The 18,439-nt window shown below is 35.4% G+C and overlaps 2 protein-coding genes across 2 annotated transcripts; both read right to left on the reverse strand.

Moving 5' to 3' along the window:
- Positions 1 to 33: 33 nt before the first annotated feature.
- Positions 34 to 11,835, reverse strand: LOC136845517 (mucin-2-like). The gene is made up of 13 exons (XM_067115696.1): positions 11,773 to 11,835; positions 11,372 to 11,432; positions 10,317 to 10,511; positions 9,267 to 9,647; positions 8,501 to 8,800; positions 8,131 to 8,343; positions 7,237 to 7,964; positions 6,938 to 7,148; positions 6,026 to 6,688; positions 5,011 to 5,865; positions 4,280 to 4,852; positions 3,904 to 4,119; positions 34 to 92 (listed from the first exon to the last, which is right to left on the reverse strand). Exons 1-13 carry the CDS (start codon positions 11,833 to 11,835, stop codon positions 34 to 36), a joined length of 4,518 nt encoding a protein of 1,505 aa, XP_066971797.1.
- Positions 11,836 to 12,961: 1,126 nt separating this feature from the next.
- LOC136845582 (uncharacterized) lies at positions 12,962 to 14,405 on the reverse strand. The gene is made up of 2 exons (XM_067115749.1): positions 14,098 to 14,405; positions 12,962 to 13,771 (listed from the first exon to the last, which is right to left on the reverse strand). The coding sequence occupies exons 1-2, from the start codon at positions 14,162 to 14,164 to the stop codon at positions 13,182 to 13,184; spliced, it is 657 nt and encodes a 218-aa protein (XP_066971850.1). The 5' UTR covers positions 14,165 to 14,405; the 3' UTR covers positions 12,962 to 13,181.
- Between the last annotated feature and the right edge of the window lie 4,034 nt (positions 14,406 to 18,439).

Consider the following 18,439-nt stretch of genomic DNA (forward strand, 5'->3'; position numbering starts at 1 on the left):
TATATATATATATATATATATATATAATATCATTTACAATCTCTTCTTATCTCTCAATTTATGATCTGCATGACTATCAACAGTTCGCGAGCCTGGAGGGAGAGAAAGAATTAACTTGATAAATTAACTTATTAACTGATTTTAACAATGTATTTTAGTAACACAGTTAAAGCAGTAATATATTATTATACCGTTGTCTTAGATTAACACCATATATGTAAATTTTAGCACGGGGTCAAGAATTTGACATTTTAGGATGCTTACTCAAGGATTATGAGAAGGGCACACATGGGTGACCAATTACTGACGTCCAAATTATTGTTTGAATAAAGATCATTAACTTTGACCATCCTAACAAACTCTGAATGACACACACACAAATATATACACACACTAGCTGACCAACCTGGTGCTGCCCGGGAAAACTCTGAATGACAACCGATAGACTCTCTCTCCCTCATTCTTTCCCTCTTTCTCCTCCCTAACACCCTCTCTACTCTCTTTCTCTCACTTCCTCTCCCTCCCACTCTCTCTCTCTCTCTCTCTCTCTCTCTCTCTCTCTCTCTCTCTCTCTCTCTCTCTCTCTCTCTCTCTCCCCTTTCCTGTTAAAATAGTTGCTTCAATTACATTGCCCAACATTTCTAACATTTTATATTTCACCCATTCTCACACCCCATTCCTATCGTGGCTGAACTTGTACGTAAAGGGCATTGGGAGTGTCACTATATCAAACCAGTGACCTCGAAAACTATGGATTGGACACCAATATCTATCTTTTTTACATTTTATTTTTCACCCCTTCTCACCCTCTTTCCTATCGGGGCTGAATTGGACTTAAAGGGCACTGGGAGTGTCACTATTCATCTCAGCGACCTCGAAAACTATGGATTAGACCCTAATATCTATCGTTTTCGGTTATTTTTGCATATCACCCCTTTCCCAACGCCTACCCACTTTGGTGCCAATGATGTCTTACCCCCACAGTATTCTTTTCCAGTTAGTAAGTCATATGTATACCGAAATAAGGTATGATAAGCCCGTAAAGTTTATTTAGTTTCTAAGTCTACGGGCAGAACCAGCCCCATTTCAGGGAAGCCCTTCCCAACCCCACCCCTTTGGTGTCCTTTGGTTCCCTTAGGTGCTAGTGATGTCTTACCCCCACAGTATTCTTTTCCAGATAGTAAGTCATATGTATACTAAGTTTGGTTGAAATTGCTCAATGCGTTTCAGAGTTATGCTGGAATATAAATTTACATTCCATACATACACACACAAACACACACACATACATACATCCATTTATATATACATATATATATATATATATATATATATATATATATATATATATATATATATATATATATATATATATATATTACATAATATATATATATATATCTACATATGTATATTTATATTATACTGTATCTATATATATATATGTAGGGTGAACCAAAAGTAGGAGGACAGTACGTGGAATAGGGTTTGTCTTGGGGTTATACTATAACGATGGCGTTTATTATATAGATAGTATATATATATTTTTATGCATATTTATATTATATTATTGTATACAATCAAGTTTAATTGTAACTGTAATAATTGTTTATAAACATTTTACTATATTAGTTAATATATGAATATGTAATCTCAAAATAAATTGTATACAATATACATTTAATTATAACTGTAATAATTGTTTATAAACATTTTACTATATATATATTAATATAACTGTATATGTAATGTCAAAATAAATGTGTGTATATATGGGTATATGTATATGTATGTGTGTATATATATATATATATATATATATATATATATATATATATATATATATATATATATATATATATATATATATATATATATACATATATACTGTATGCAATGCTGGAATCAAATAATATAACTTAACAACATTATTTTAGCTTCTTCAAGTATTAAATATTTTGCTTCTAAATCTCTCAATCTATTTCAAAATTTCCCTTAAAACGAAATGTATATTTCAAGATAAATTATTAAAAAGTATACTTACTCGTGTTCGTATATGTGGCTTCCTGGAAGAATAAATTACAAATAATTATCAGTATTTTGCCAAAGTATTTAAAATTATTCATGAATTACAGTTAATAGTCATTACAGTTAATATTCACATAAGTCCAAAAATATGATAATTTTGGAATGAGCAGTTTTCTCTTTCCCATATTTAAAAATAAATTTATTTTAAAATTAAATTACTTAATTATGATGATTAATGTTTTTACAGTCATTAAATACAAGTGATTTTTTGGGTTAATGTAAGAAAGTCCTTGATAAGGAAATTATTTACATGGTACTTTCAATTTACATATATGATAACAAGTAAAAATTATGGTGCTAATAGGTATCACTAGAAATGCTTGATTGTTGTTGATGAAACAACCATCAATCGTAAACTTAAGAGTTAAACATTAATTTAGCTCGTAATTGTATAGACTTATATACTGCACTCCCCCCCCCCCAACCCCTGAACTCAAAGCACTGAAAAAAAAAGTTTCAAAAAGGAGAGGGGGCAATCAAATTGAACAGCCAGCGTGCCATTTCATGTTAGTTGGCCAAATTTTCGTGACATTGTGTCGCATCATATGGGTTGTAAAAGATACAATTATAAAAGTTATGAATAAACACAGTTACAACATTTACAAAACTGGAAATCATTCTGGGAGGGGGGGGGGTTAAAACGTCAAACAGCCAGGATTCAATTTCATGATTTTTTGGCCGAATTTTTAAACTGTCTCATCAAAGTTGCAAAACGACACAAATTATAACAATTAGCAATATACATAATTAAAACATTTAAAAAACTGAATATCCCTGAAACATGAAATTCTAAGCAATCGTAGAAAAAAGTAATGTGTTGGAAAACGAAAAGCAGAACTTTAACGTTTTCTGAGGGAGGACGTCGACTTTGACTATGCACAAAACAGCAGAAGAGGTCTGACTGTTTAGTGAAGGAACGAGCTGCTTACTGGTTAACGAATCCAGAATGGGAGAGTAATCTCTCTCTCTCTCTCTCTCTATATATATATATATATATATATATATATATATATATATATATATATATATATATATATATATATATATACATGTATATATATATATACAATATATATACTGTATATATATATATATATATATATATATATAATATACATATAATGTATATATATATATATATATATATATATATATATATATATATATATATATATATATATATATATATATATATATATATATTTTTCACTCATAACAGAAGTATATATAGCTGCTGAATTTGTACATAGATTTATCAAACTGTATAATCTTCTGTTGCCTAGCCTATTTAACACAAACATGGAGTGAAATAATTACTTCGCACGGGATTTTACTGGCGCATGGAAATATAAGATTAAGACAGATAAATATTTAGTAATTTTCACCTAATAAAATATTTGTCTAAAATCATTATCAAAATTTAGTCTAAATGACAATATTTGTTTATTTCGACAGTCTGCAAGTTATTTGCAATGTACTCCTCATAGATAAAAAAGTTATAATTTTTCGCATAGTAAAAAGAAAAAATTAATGGATCAAGTCCTAAATAAAGAGATGGTACAATGAAGCCTTACCAGTACAACATTTTTACCATATTCACAGGAATCGAAGCCATTTGGAAGTTCTATCTCAAATGCAATGCTCCACTTAGTTATCAATTACGACTAAATACGTTAATATCTAGCGTAATATTCTAAGTCCTCATTTCCCTTTGGGTTTATAGCCTACTGGCTTTATCCATAAGGATTTTGAGCTGAAGATCTAAAGAGGTAAAGAAACGAAATCAATTAAAATTAAGTGACAAACGCGTTTTACCTGCAGATTGGCCTCCGTTCTTTGGTTTGCTGGTTGACACATAATCCGTCGTTAATTTTTGATTTCCCAGGGTAGTTGTTTCATCTGCTGGTTCTACGATTGATGTTTTTCTTGTTGTTGTACTGGATTCAGCCTCAGTTGTTTTCAAAAGTGTTGTCAATTCAGATACTGGGGTTTCTGGTCCTACGGTTAGCATTTTACTTGTGGATTCACCATCTGTTGTTTTCGAAACTGTTGTCAATTCAGATACTGGGGTTTCTGGTTCAAAGGTTGGCGTTTTACTTGTTGTTGTTTTTCTGGATTCACCATCTGTTGTTTTCGAAACTGTTGTCAATTCAGATACTGGTGTTTCTGGTTCTACAGGTTGGCGTTTTACTTGTTGTTTTACTAGATTCACCATCTGTTGTTTTCGAAACTGTTGTCAATTCAGATACTGGGGTTTCTGGTTCTGCGGTTGGCGTTTTACTTGTTGTTTTACTAGATTCACCATCTGTTGTTTTCGAAACTGTTGTCAATTCAGATAATGCAGTTTCTGGTTCTACAATTGGTGTTTTACTTGTTGTTGTTTTACTGGATTCACCATCTCTTGTTTTCGAAACTGTTGTCAATTCAGATGATGAGGATTCTGGTTCTACGGTTGCCGATTTACTTGTTGTTGTTTTACTGGATTCACCATCTGTTGTTTTCGAAACTGTTGTCAATTCAGATACTGGGGTTTCTGGTTCTACGGTTGGCATTTTACTTGTTGTTTTACTAGATTCACCATCTGTTGTTTTCGAAACTGTAGTCGATTCAGATATTGGGGTTTCTGGTTCTACAGTTGGAGTTCTACTTGTTGTTGTTCTACTGGATTCACCATCTGTTGTTTTCGAAACTGTTGTAAATTCAGATACTGGGGTTTCTGGTCCTGCGGTTGGCGTTTTACTTGTTGTTTTACTAGATTTACCATCTGTTGTTTTCGAAACTGTTGTCAATTCAGATACTGGGGTTTCTGGTTTTACGGTTGGCGTTTTTTGTTGTTGTTTTACTGGATTTACCATCTGTTTTTTTTCGAAACTGTTGTCAATTCAGATAATGCAGTTTCTGGTTCTACGGTTGGCGTTTTACTTGTTGTTTTACTGGATTCACCATCTGTTGTTTTCGAAACTGTAGTCAATTCAGATAATTGGGTTTCTGGTTCTACAGTTGGCATTTTACTTGTTGTTGTTTTACTGGATTCACCATCTGTTGTTTTCGAAACTGTAGTCAATTCAGATAATTGGGTTTCTGGTTCTACAGTTGGCATTTTACTTGTTGTTGTTTTACTGGATTCACCATCTGTTGTTTTCGAAACTGCTGTCAATTCAGATACTGCGGTTTCTGGCTCTACGGTTGGCGTTTTACTTGTTGTTTTACTGGATTCACCATCTGTTGTTTTCGAAACTGTTGTCAATTCAGATAATTGGGTTTCTGGTTCTACAGCTGGCATTTTACTTGTTGTTGTTTTACTAGATTCACCATCTGCTGTTTTAGAAACTGTAGTCGACTCAGATATTAGGGTTTCTGGTTCTACAGTTGGTGTTCTACTTGTTGTTGTTTTACTGGATTTACCATCTGTTGTTTTCGAAACTGTTGTCAATTCAGATACTGCAGTTTCTGGTTCTACGGTTGGCGTTTTACTTGTTGTTGTTTTACTGGATTCACCATCTGTTGTTTTCGAAACTGTAGTCAATTCAGATACTGGGGTTTCTGGTTCTACAGTTGGCGTTTTACTTGTTGTTGTTTTACTGGATTCACCATCTGTTGTTTTCGAAACTGTAGTCAATTCAGATACTGGGGTTTCTGGTTCTACAGTTGGCATTTTACTTGTTGTTGTTTTACTGGATTCACCATCTGTTGTTTTCGAAACTGTTGTCAATTCAGATACTGGGGTTTCTGGTTCTAAGGTTGGCGTTTTACTTGTTGTTTTACTGGATTCACCATCTGTTGTTTTCGAAAACTGTTGTCAATTCAGATACTGGGGTTTCTGGTTACTAAGGTTGGCGTTTTTGTTGTTGTTTTACTGGATTCACCATCTGTTTTTTCGAAACTGTTGTCAATTCAGATACTTCAGGGGTTTCTGGTTCTAAGGTTGGCGTTTTACTTGTTGTTTTACTGGATTCACCATCTGTTGTTTTCGAAACTGTTGTCAATTCAGATACTGGGGTTTCTAGTTCTACGGTTGGCGTTTTACTTGTTGTTGTTTTACTGGTTTCACCATCTGTTGTTTCCAAAACTGTTGTCAACTCAGATGCTGGGGTTTCTGGTTCTACGGCTGGCGTTTTACTTGTTGTTGTTTTACTGGATTCACCATCTGTTGTTTTCGATACTGTAGTTGGTTCAGATACTGGGGTTTCTGGTTCTACAATTGGTGTTTTACTTGTTGTTTTACTGGATTCACCATCTGTTGTTTTCGAAACTGTTGTCAATTCAGTTACTGAGGTTTCTGGTTCTACGGTTGGCATTTTACTTGTTGTTTTACTGGATTCACCATCTGTTGTTTTCGAAACTGTAGTCAATTCAGATACTGGGGTTTCTGGCTCTACGGTTGGCGTTTTACTTGTTGTTGTTTTACTGGATTCACCATCTGTTGTTTTCGAAACTGTTGTCGATTCAAATACTGGGGTTTCTGGTTCTACAATTGGTGTTTTACTTGTTGTTTTACTGGATTCACCATCTGTTGTTTTCGAAACTGTTGTCAATTCAGATACTGGGGTTTCTGGTACTAAGGTTGGTGTTTTACTTGTTGTTTTACTGGATTCACCATCTGTTGTTTTCGAAACTGTTGTCAATTCAGATACTGGGGTTTCTAGTTCTACGGTTGGCGTTTTACTTGTTGTTGTTTACTGGTTTCACCATCTGTTGTTCCAAAACTGTTGTCAACTCAGATGCTGGGGTTTCTGGTTCTACGGTTGGCGTTTTACTTGCTGTTGTTTTACTGGATTCACCATCTGTTGTTTTCGAATCTGTTGTGGTTCAGATAATGGGGTTTCTGGTTCTACAATTGGTGTTTTACTTGTTGTTGTTTTACTGGATTCACCATCTGTTGTTTTCGAAACTGTTGTCAATTCAGATGCTGAGGTTTCTGGTTCTACGGTTGGTGTTTTACTTGTTGTTTTACTGGATTCACCATCTGTTGTTTTCGAAACTGTTGTCAATTCAGATAATGGGGTTTCTGGTTTCTCTGGTTGGCGTTTTACTTGTTGTTGTTTTACTGGATTCACCATCTGTTGTTTTCGAAACTGTTGTCAATTCAGATATGGGGTTTCTGGTTCTAAGGTTGGCATTTTACTTGTTGCTGTTTTATTGATTCACCATCTGTTGTTTTGAAACTGTAGTCAATTCAGATACTGGGGTTTCTGGTTCTACGGTTGGGGTTTCACTTGTTGTTGTTTCACTGGATTCACCATCTGTTGTTTCCAAAACTGTATTCAATTCAGATACTGGGGTTTCTGGTCCTACGGTTGGCGTTTTACTTGTTGTTTTACTGGATTCACCATCTGTTGTTTTCGAAACTGTTGTCAATTCAGATACTGGGGTTTCTGGCTCTACAGTTGGCGTTTTGCTTGTTGTTTTACTGGATTTACCATCTGTTGTTTTCGAAACTGTGGTAGATTCAGATACTGGGGTTTCTGGTTCTACAATTGGTGTTTTACTTGTTGTTTTACTGGATTCACCATCTGTTGTTTTCGAAACTGTTGTCAATTCAGTTGCTGAGGTTTCTGGTTCTACGGTTGGCAATTTACTTGTTGTTTTACTGGATTCACCATCTGTTGTTTTCGAAACTGTAGTCAATTCAGATACTGGGGTTTCTGGCTCTACGGTTGGCTTTTTACTTGTTGTTGTTTTACTGGATTCACCATCTGTTGTTTTCGAAACTGTTGTCAATTCAGATAATGCAGTTTCTGGTTCTACGGTTGGCGTTTTACTTGTTGTTTTACTGGATTCACCATCTGTTGTTTTCGAAACTGTTGTCAATTCAGATAATGCAGTTTCTGGTTCTACGGTTGGCATTTTACTTGTTGTTTTACTGGATTCACCATCTGTTGTTTTCGAAACTGTAGTCAATTTAGATACTGGGGTTTCTGGTTCTACGGTTGGCGTTTTACTTGTTGTTTTATTGGATTCACCATCTGTTGTTTTCGAAACTGTAGAAACTTGTTGTCAATTCAGATACTGGGGTTTCTGGTTCTACGGTTTGAGTTTTACTTGTTGTTGTTTTACTGGATTCACCATCTGTTGTTTTCGAAACTGTTATCAATTCAGATACTGCAGTTTCTGGTTCTACGGTTGGCGTTTTACTTGTTGTATTTTTACTGGATTCACCATCTGTTGTTTTCGAAACTGTTGTTAATTCAGATACTGGGGTTTCTGGTTCTACAATTGGCGTTTTACTTGTTGTTGTTTTACTGGATTCACCATCTGTTGTTTTCGAAACTGTTGTCAGTTCAGATAATGGGGTTTCTGGCTCTACAGTTGGATTTTACTTGTTGTTGTTTTACTGGATTCACCATCTGTTGTTTTCGAAACTGTTGTCAATTCAGATACTGGGTTTCTGGTTCTATGGTTGGCGTTTTACTTGTTGTTTTACTGGATTCACCATCTCTTGTTTTCGAAACTGTTGTCAATTCAGATGCTGAGGTTTCTGGTTCTATGGTTGGCGTTTTACTTGTTGTTGTTTTACTGGATTCACCATCTATTGTTTTCAAAACTGTAGTTGATTCAGATACTGGGGTTTCTGGTTCTACAATTGGTGTTTTACTTGTTGTTTTACTGGATTCACCATCTCTTGTTTCCGAAACTGTTGTCAATTCAGATGCTGAGGTTTCTGGTTCTATGGTTGGCGATTTACTTGTTGTAATTTTACTGGATTCACCATCTGTTGTTTTCGAAACTGTAGTCAATTCAGATACTAGGGTTTCTTGCTCTACGATTGGCGTTTTACTTATTGTTGTTTTACTGGATTCACCATATGTTGTTTTCGAAACTGTTGTCAATTCAGATACTGGGGTTTCTGGTTTTGGCGTTTAAGGTTGGCATTTTACTTGTTGTTGTTTTACTGATTGGTTTCACCATCTGTTGTTTTCGAAACTGTTGTCAATTCAGATACTGGGGTTTCTGGTTCTAAGGTTGGCGTTTTACTTGTTGTTGTTTTACTGGATTCACCATCTGTTGTTTTCGAAACTGTTGTCAATTCAGATACTGGGGTTTCTGGTTCTAAGGTTGAAGTTTTACTTGTTGTTGTTTTACTTGATTCACCATCTGTTGTTTTCGAAACTGTTGTCAATTCAGATGCTGAGGTTTCTGGTTCTACGGTTGGCGATTTATTTTTGTTGTTGTTTTACTGGATTCACCATCTGTTGTTTTCGAAACTGTTGTCAATTCAGATACTGGGGTTTCTGGTTCTAAGGTTGAAGTTTTACTTGTTGTTGTTTTACTGGATTCACCATCTGTTGTTTTCGAAACTGTAGTCAATTCAGATACTGGGGTTTCTGGTTCTACGGTTGGCGTTTTACTTGTTGTTGTTTTATTGGATTCACCATCTGTTGTTTTCGAAACTGTTGTCAATTCAGATACTGGGGTTTCTGGTTCTACGGTTGGCGTTTTACTTGTTGTTGTTTTACTGGATTCACCATCTGTTGTTTTCGAAACTGTTGTCAATTCAGATACTGGAGTTTCTGGTTCTAAGGTTGGCGTTTTACTTGTTGTTTTATTGGATTCACCATCTGTTGTTTTCGAAACTGTGGTCGATTCAGATACTGGGGTTTCTGGTTCTACGGTTGCGTTTCACTTGTTGTTTTACTGGATTCACCATCTGTTGTTTTCGAAACTGTTATCAATTCAGATACTGGGGTTTCCAAGGCAATAGTCACGTTGGGCTCAGCTGGAAAGACAATGAGATTTTTTCTTTAAATTCAATAACGTTTACACGGTTTACATTTTACATGAATTTACACATTATGCTGATCAGCACGAAGATACATATGGCTGCAAATACCTTTGACAGTGGAATGAAACCATAATTACTTTTTTAAATGCGCTCATAGGAGACAAATGAGAAACTACGTAAGTATATGAAAATCTCTGTTATTTCTATAACATCCGGGTTACTTGGAACAAACTGCTGAGATAAAAAAAGTTATAATTTTCAGTTAAAGTTTCAGAAATTCATCCTTTTGATCAAGTCCTAAATTCAGAGATACATTCAATTTCATTTTTAAAAGGTGACAATACAGTGAAACCTTGCCAGTATATTCTTTTTCTTAATATTTACAGAAATCGAAGCCATTTGGAAGTTCTATCTCAAATGCAATTCTCTGCCTTGGTTATCAACAACCACTACATATATTTAAGCCTATCAAAGCAATTAAAATTAAGAGACAAATGCGTTTTACCTTCAGATTGACCTCCGGTCTCTGATGGCACAGAATCCGTCGTTAATTTTTGATTCCCCAGAGCAGTTGTTTCATCTTCTGGTTCTACGATCGATGTTTTTCTTGTTGTTTCATTCAATTCAACATCAGTTATTTTCGAGACTGTTGTCAATTCAGATACTGGGGTTTCTTCGGCAATTGTCACATTGGGCCCAGCTGAAAATACAAAGAGAATTTTTTTGAAAATTAAATTAAGTTTGCACGGTTTACATTGTACATGAATTTACACATCAGGCTAAACAGAATGCAGATATATAGGGCTGCTAATACCTTTGATATTGGAATGAAACCATAAGTATCTTTTAAATGAGCTTAAAGTATATGTAAGTATATGTACACTGGCTGTTTTATATGCAATGGCAATAAATGTTTCCTCTCATTCAAGTCAGATTTATCGACTGAAAACGGGCTAAATAACAGTAAAACCTGTTGTAGCTTCTGACTGAAGTATCACTTTGAAAAATAGGATAAGACTCGTAGAGTTAAGGACAAAAGCTTAGTAGTTGGAAAAGGCGTTTGTGTTGACAATTTTGTTTCTGCCATTGACCCAGCCATCAATGTGGCTGTTTCAGAAACATCTGCGGCTTCCATAGCATCTGCTGCAAAAGTAGCATTAATTGCAAAAGAAATAGCTGCTGCAAATATAAATTCTATTTCGGAAGAAGCATGTATCGCAGTTATGAAATCTATTACTGATGTCTTCACTGATGTCTATGAAGACCAATTTTGTAAGTAAAACATTTTTCAATTTTCGAATCATAGAAAGCATGATGATTTAATCATATTTATTCCACACTTGCCACCTCGTTAGCTAACAGACTGTCAGAAAAACAGACAGAAAAGGAAAGAAATGCTGAGGGACAAACTGACAGCAGTGGCAGACAGACCTACAGGTACACGGCAAAAAAAGAGAGAGGGAGAGACAAGATGACCCACACCTGGCCTAATCTCAAGAGGCTACTGAGAATAACTTTTCAGAGTCTTAAACCCCTTAAAGAAAACTGGGTTTTCTGTACCTGCAGTTGTTTGTAAAGCTGTCGTTTTCCATTTCCCAGAAGCTGTCGATACTTTCGTCTCCTTGGGCGAAGATAATGTTCCATGGGTGAGAAGTGATCAATGAAGACGTGGTCGTTTCGTTTGATGGCCAAACTGACGATGCTTTGTCCTGTGTTGCTCAAGATTTTCGGTGAAGGGGCTAAGAGCTAATGAGAAGATTCATTTTTTACATTTATTCTCGATTAAAAACCTACTTTTCAACAGCACGACCCAGTCTTGAATCTAACTGGCCTCTAAAGGAATAAATATGTTAAAAGATGATTTTATTGGTATACTGAATACCTGTTAACCCCCAAAAATATTCAGAAAGTGATTTCAAGAAAAGAATGTTATGAATTCATTGTGACTAATGTACACATACTGTCAGGGTGAATGTGACCAGAAGTTTATTAACATTTGAGCCAAACACAAGAATAACCAACATTGTGACCACAGTGAGGTAAGTTCTATACTGGTTCCAGTGAAATATGTGACCTTCCCTGGTACATAACCATACAGGCAGAGATGAATTCTTTGGCTTTGAGTTAGGGAAAAGGGTCAAGAATTAGACTCGTCTTAGACTTGCTAACACGAGTTTAAACCCAGATACGATAAGATACTTTTTCATTAATTCCATACCTCGACTTCAAGGTTTTCATCATAAAACACGTGCAGATATATCGGGAATTAAGAAGTTGCCCTTACATGGTAGCCATTGGAATTACACCGTTTCGGTGAATAAGTAGATTTCCATTCAATCCCAGAAATTGCTGGACAGATGGAGTGAGAGAGGTATCAGAAATGATGAGTGTCAGCGTTCTCGAAGCAAAACAGTGCAAGTAATATAAAGATGAATGGCGCACTGTTTACGAGTTTTCGACACTAATAATAAGCCGTTTGCGTAGGTGTATAAAGCAGATGGTGGTGTGGAAGTTTTCTGAGAAAGGCGTTCATCTGAAGGAGTAAAGATAGTAAATAGTATTATTAAGGGGTTTGGTCAGTGGAGAAAATGGAAGATGTTGGGATATTGAAGTGTGATTTATGTGGAAATATTGACAGGAATGAAGGGAGAGACAGACCTGATTAAGTAGTCGAAGGATAGATTTGAGATAATAATCATTATTTGGTAATTCCATGAGCTACTGTTTTCTATGCTATCATAAAAGTGGCGAATCGGACGCACTTTTAATAAGCTGGCTGCCAGGTTGCAGTAGCAATCCTTCCGACTCACTGAACTTTACTGTAGTGGTAGATTCGTTACTTCTTCATACATCTGCTTGAGGGAATTGGTCTTTTGTAATGGTTGGTCATTCTCAAGGTACCTGTATCTTCAGATGCTGAAGAATGCTTGTTCAATTGTTGTATATAGTAATTTAGTTGTTGAGCTTGAGTCCCTGTGTATTGTTTATGTTGTTGTTGTTGAGAGTTGCACTGTGGTAGAGACCCCTTCTCCAGTACATAGTTCTTGAAAATTGGTAACTGAGAGTTTTGTTCACTAATATGTCTTTTGTGTTACTAATATACCAAGATAGTGAAATTGACTTACGTGGCAGTTATAAGGTTATCGCTTTCAAGGCCTTCAAAGAACGGAATGTCTGGTGCTTCAGGTATAAATAACATGCTAGAAATTCTAGTCAAACTAAACCTATGAGGATATTAAAATTGGGCAGTTATTTAATCTTTAATTTTTCCAGACTTTCTTCCACTTCAGTACAGACAAAAATATTCCGATGTCCTGAGAGTCAAAGATTATAAGTTAATTTAGTATAAAGCAAATCGCATTTTCAATATTCACGTTATAAATGCAGCCTTATTTGTTAATGTGTCTATATTCCCTTTTTCTTCAAAATCCTTGCTTATATTTGATAGTTCTGTTTCCATATTCTTCAATGCACTTTTGGCACTTTCATTCAAGTTCTGAACAGAAGAGTTGACATTCCGGATGGCTTCTCTTATTTCGCTGTTGGCAGACGATGGAATATATAAAATTTCGTTTCCTAATAGATTTTGAAATTCCTCGAGCATTGCAACGAGACAATCAAATTGTTCGGTTGGTCCCTCAGCAATAAACATAATGTCATTCATCATTTTCAACAACAGAAAGGCTGGTGTACCTTTCAGAGCGTTTTCCTGATTTATATCACAGTAAGGAGTTATCCTGACGTTATCCGGACCACTCAGATCAATGAAAAATGGTCTCTTTAACTCGAATAACGAGACAGAGGGGGAATCTCTTTTCAGTCTGTTCCTGGCAAGCAGAGCTGTCAGACCTGACAGGATTCTCGCGGCCTTCTTGAGAATCGATAATTTCTTTCTTTTAGCTGTGACCATCCCTTTAAGCTCGCTCGCTTTCTTTTCAAGTTTCTCAATCGCTTTCTCATCTGAAGTTACAAAAGTAAGCGATGACACAGCTTAGTAAAGCACATGAACCATCTACTATCCTTCCAGTAGTTAAAAAATTAGGCATTAAAAATGTACTATTTGTGGAAATAGTAATTAATGGGTCAATCAAAATCATATTTTAAAGTTTTCTGCCATTAATGTCTTCCACGCGCAACATTAAAGATATATTCAGTAAATTATATGCAGTTTTTTTTTTAAAACAGATTCAAGTAAAGTGATAGCTATTTACTTGAGGAGGACGTATGATAAGAGGTACCATAAAAAATATCTAAGTATATTTTAAAAAAATCATAAACAACCATACCTTCATTGCTCGAAGTCAAACTCCCTTTTGCTGTAGTGCCTAATTCTTCAGATGCTGTGGAGTCCATTTTGCCGAGGTCAGTTCTCTGAATGCAGAAGGAGACAAATCAGTTGTTGTTTTTGTGATTTCTACAGCTGTTCCTGTTGACTGATCAGCTGTGTCTGTCTCTGAGATCGACTCAGGGGTGACTGAAGTTGATGGTTGGTTTACAGTGCTTGAGAACTCTTCAGGAGTTGATGAAACTTTTCCAAGAGTTGATGTAGCTGGAACTGCAGTGCTTGGTCCATGTTTGGTTTCCATATGCTCGTCTGGTGGTGTTGTAGTGGTTACTGTAACGACAAAAGTCCTCCTTAATTTTTATTTGCCTTAATATAATTCACCAGACGAGTAGTTAGTCGAAGTACAATTTATCTATAACCGGTTACAGTCAAGACTAACAAGTAATTTTAATATTCTGTCTTTGTATTATTATTATTATTATTATTATTATTATTATTATTATTATTATTATTATTATTATTATTATTATTATTATTATTACTTTTTCAAGGTACTGCGTTCTGCCAGTAACTCGCCAATGTTTATTTAAGAAAAGTATACACATTAACAGTAAGAGTAACTACTCCGGTAACTGAAACGTGGCGTTCAATTTCCGTAGAGTTTTTATTCATCAGGCGAAACTCGTTCTTACTATTGTTCTCGGTCACGTTCTGCTCGGCTCTACTGATCGAGTTCACGCTGAAAGACGAGAGTAGAGTCGCGGTGAGTCTTGCCCGCTATATACAAGATGGTCAGCAGGAGGTTGGATGCTTGCTGACCGCTGACTGGCTGAGGTCGAAGCTCGCGCTGTGATACACTACGGGCGAAATTCGCGCCGTGATTGGATGAGGACGAAACTCACATTGTGATTGGCTGGCGAGGAGTCTTCTCAGCCAAAAACTTGAGTGATGTTGTCTGGTTCAAGTCTATCTATTACAAGAATAATAAGATACCGAATGTTGGCAGGCAGGAGGAACGCTTTTTGGATAGTATTTACTAAAAACTTCTCTTGCTGCATTGAGAGAGCCTCTTGCAGTTGTAGGTGCCTCGGGTCAGGGGCCTTTCCAATTACTTTCGTGTTCCCCACCAACGTCAACGAGTAGCTGAACCTTGCCCTTTATGATCACAACAGCAGTACGAAAAACCTGATAATGAAAAACAACCCAGCCCCGCCATCGAGAGAGCCGCTTAAACGGACTTTTGCCGCATATTGATTCAAATGCCTAGTCCGTTGATGTCCCGGCCCCCATGGTGGTATGACCACCATGAAACTGGCAAAGAGGATCTCTTGTCATGCTCAAGAAGGCCCCATCAAAGAACAAAAAGAGAGAGGCACATCACATGAAAAAACAATCAATCAACTAATAAAAAGGGGAACTCATAAAACTAAATACAAATGTGTCCAACGCTTTGAATAAGACCTTACAAAATGGAAAATCATAAATTCTAAGCTATACAAGGAGAAATTGTGTGCGGAAAAAATGTTACCTAGTCAACAGATTAAAGCAATGTAATACACTGTTCACTGAGGAGGACGTACGATGAAAAGAATCCTAAAAAGGAATTCTAAATGTAGTTCAAAATGATAATAAATATCTATACCTTCAACGGTACCTTCAGTGCCTGATTTTTCAGATGGTGAGGTGGAGTCCATTTTGGTCGAGGTCACTTCAGTGACAGCAATAATAGACAAATCAGTTGTTGTTTTTGTCATTTCTACAGTTGTTCCTGTCGTCTGACCAGTTGTGGCTGTTTCTGAGATCGATTCAGAGGAGACTGATGTGCCTGATTTTTCAGATGGTGAGGTGGAGTCCATTTTGGTCGAGGTCACTTCACTGACAGCAGTAGTAGACAAATCAGCTGTTGTTTTTGTAATTTCTACAGCTGTTCCTGTCGTCTGATCAGCTGTGGCTGTCTCTGAGACCGACTCAGGGGTGACTGAAGTTGATGGTTGGTTTACAGTGCTTGAGATCACTTGAGGAGTTGACGAAACTTTTCCAAGAGTTGATGTAGCTGGAACCACGGTACTTGGCCCATGTGTACTTTCCATAAGTTCGTCTGATTGTTTTGTAGTGGCTTGTGTAGTGGTTACTGTAATGATAAAAGTTCTCCTCGGTTTTTGTATGGAATAAATTATTTACCGTGACGAGTTATCAGGCAGACTACAGGTTATCTAAAATCAATTATAGTCAAGAATGGAAAAACAATAATTGTCTTTACTTCCCTTATTATTATTATTATTATTATTATTATTATTATTATTATTATTATTATTATTATTATTATTATTATTATTATTATTATTATGTAAACATTCAAATGAGTCAGTTGCTATAAAACGTTATTTAACTGGGAATAGTCGCTAAAAAATAAAATATCCATTTGAAAAACAGCTAAGGCAATATATAAAAAAAAAAAACATAAAATTAATTCTTAAATGAATGTAAACACATGAGAGTAAATATAGATTTGTATTATGCTTTGAATAAGGACTTACATACTGAAACACCATAGAGTGTAGAATATACGAGAAGTAATTTTGCACAGAAAAATGTTATTATAAATTATTGCCAAAAAGATTCTCTCCGTTGGTCTTTGCCGATATTCCCAAGGAAAAAACACATTCCAATGATTATATCAGATATATTTTAGTAAATTCACTGGACCCTTATGATAAAAAGTGTGATAGGAGATTACACTAATCCCTTAAGAGGTGTTACATCATCAGTGCCATTACCTGCATGGGACTTAATTAGATAATGGGCGATCTATATACCTGGATGCCATTCACCGAGGATATTAATCGGCTGTAGTTAATGACTCTACAAGGTGACATTACACTGATGGGCATAAAGGGTTTATTTAAGCTCACACCCTTGAGTGAAACGACAAGCTGGGTTTTATGGAAGGACAATATTTTTGGATGATGTAGACACGAAAATTCCTGACCACATGGCTGAGAAAAGGGGGCACTTCGCTTATCTTTATTTGTTCAATTATATATTTATTTGTTCACTTACCTGTCTGCTTACTTAATCATTTATTTATTTTCTTATATATTTACTTATTTAGTTATTTAGTTTATTTATTTAGTTAGCCACAACACCACATTTTAAACATCTATTGTCTTTTTTCAACCTTTCCATGAACCTATACTATAACTAAAGGTCTGAAAGTGTACGAATTACTAAAATAAATAAAATAGAGGCTAGTTTCAATTGGCTCATTGTCACAAAAAATAACCCTTTTATCAATCAGTTATTGTCAATGACCCATGGCAAAGACAGAGAGAGAGAGAGAGAGAGAGAGAGAGAGAGAGAGAGAGAGAGAGAGAGAGAGAGAGAGAGAGAAGGCAAGTTTTATCAAAAAGAGTCCTAATATAAACTTTTGTTGCATACACTTACTGAAGAAGCCTTAAGTAGTGTACACTACCTTTCAGTCTTGCAAAGTATTTAAATTAATTCACCTGAACTTCTACAGTCTAAAGCGTTCTCTGAAGCTTCATCTAATGAAGAATATAAAGTGCACTATAAACTATCAAATTTCGATCACAAATTAAATACTCCTGTAAATGTATGCAAATGTTGTGAAAGAATATTCTTATTTCTGTACTTATATCTTTGCTCCTCAATATGTCAAATTGGAATTCTTTAATGACTTCACTGGGATCTTTCTTCTGAGTTTAATTCAAGTGTTTATAAAAGCAATAAGTTTTTTTACACATACTTTTGCAGCATTCTTTATTTTTATAATTCACAGGAACTACCATTTTCGGCGAATTCCCTATTGGCTGAATTACTTGGATTTATCGTTATCATATATCAATAATTATTTAGTTACAGTTTTCATAAGTATCAAAATAACTTTATTACTTTACGTTTCAAAGCTGACCTCTTTCATATTTTTCTATATTTTCAGACAAAACTTTATTTTGTTTTTATATATCTTGTCATAGCTACAGATGTCAAAAAGAAATGTAATAAAAATAATTGATTTTTGTAAACAACATACTGGGAGACAATTCTAACAAAATATGAATAAAGAAGTAAGAAAACAGCACAAAACCAAAAGGAAACTTACCTTTTTGAGTGGTCTCAGCATCTAGATTCGAAGAATCAAGAACAGCGCCAGCTTCGTCAGACGTAATGACCAGAGTTTTAGAGTCCAAGGCCTCTGTGACATTTCCAGCCAAATAAACCATGCACTCGATGACATCTATACCTCTGTCCACGAATGACTGATCCACATCATTGATGAGCTGAATGAGAACGTCTATCAGAGAGCCTTGAAGTTTATTTTCAGC

The sequence above is a fragment of the Macrobrachium rosenbergii genome, chromosome 14 (genome assembly GCF_040412425.1).
Source record: "Macrobrachium rosenbergii isolate ZJJX-2024 chromosome 14, ASM4041242v1, whole genome shotgun sequence".
Lineage (NCBI taxonomy): Eukaryota > Metazoa > Arthropoda > Malacostraca > Decapoda > Palaemonidae > Macrobrachium > Macrobrachium rosenbergii.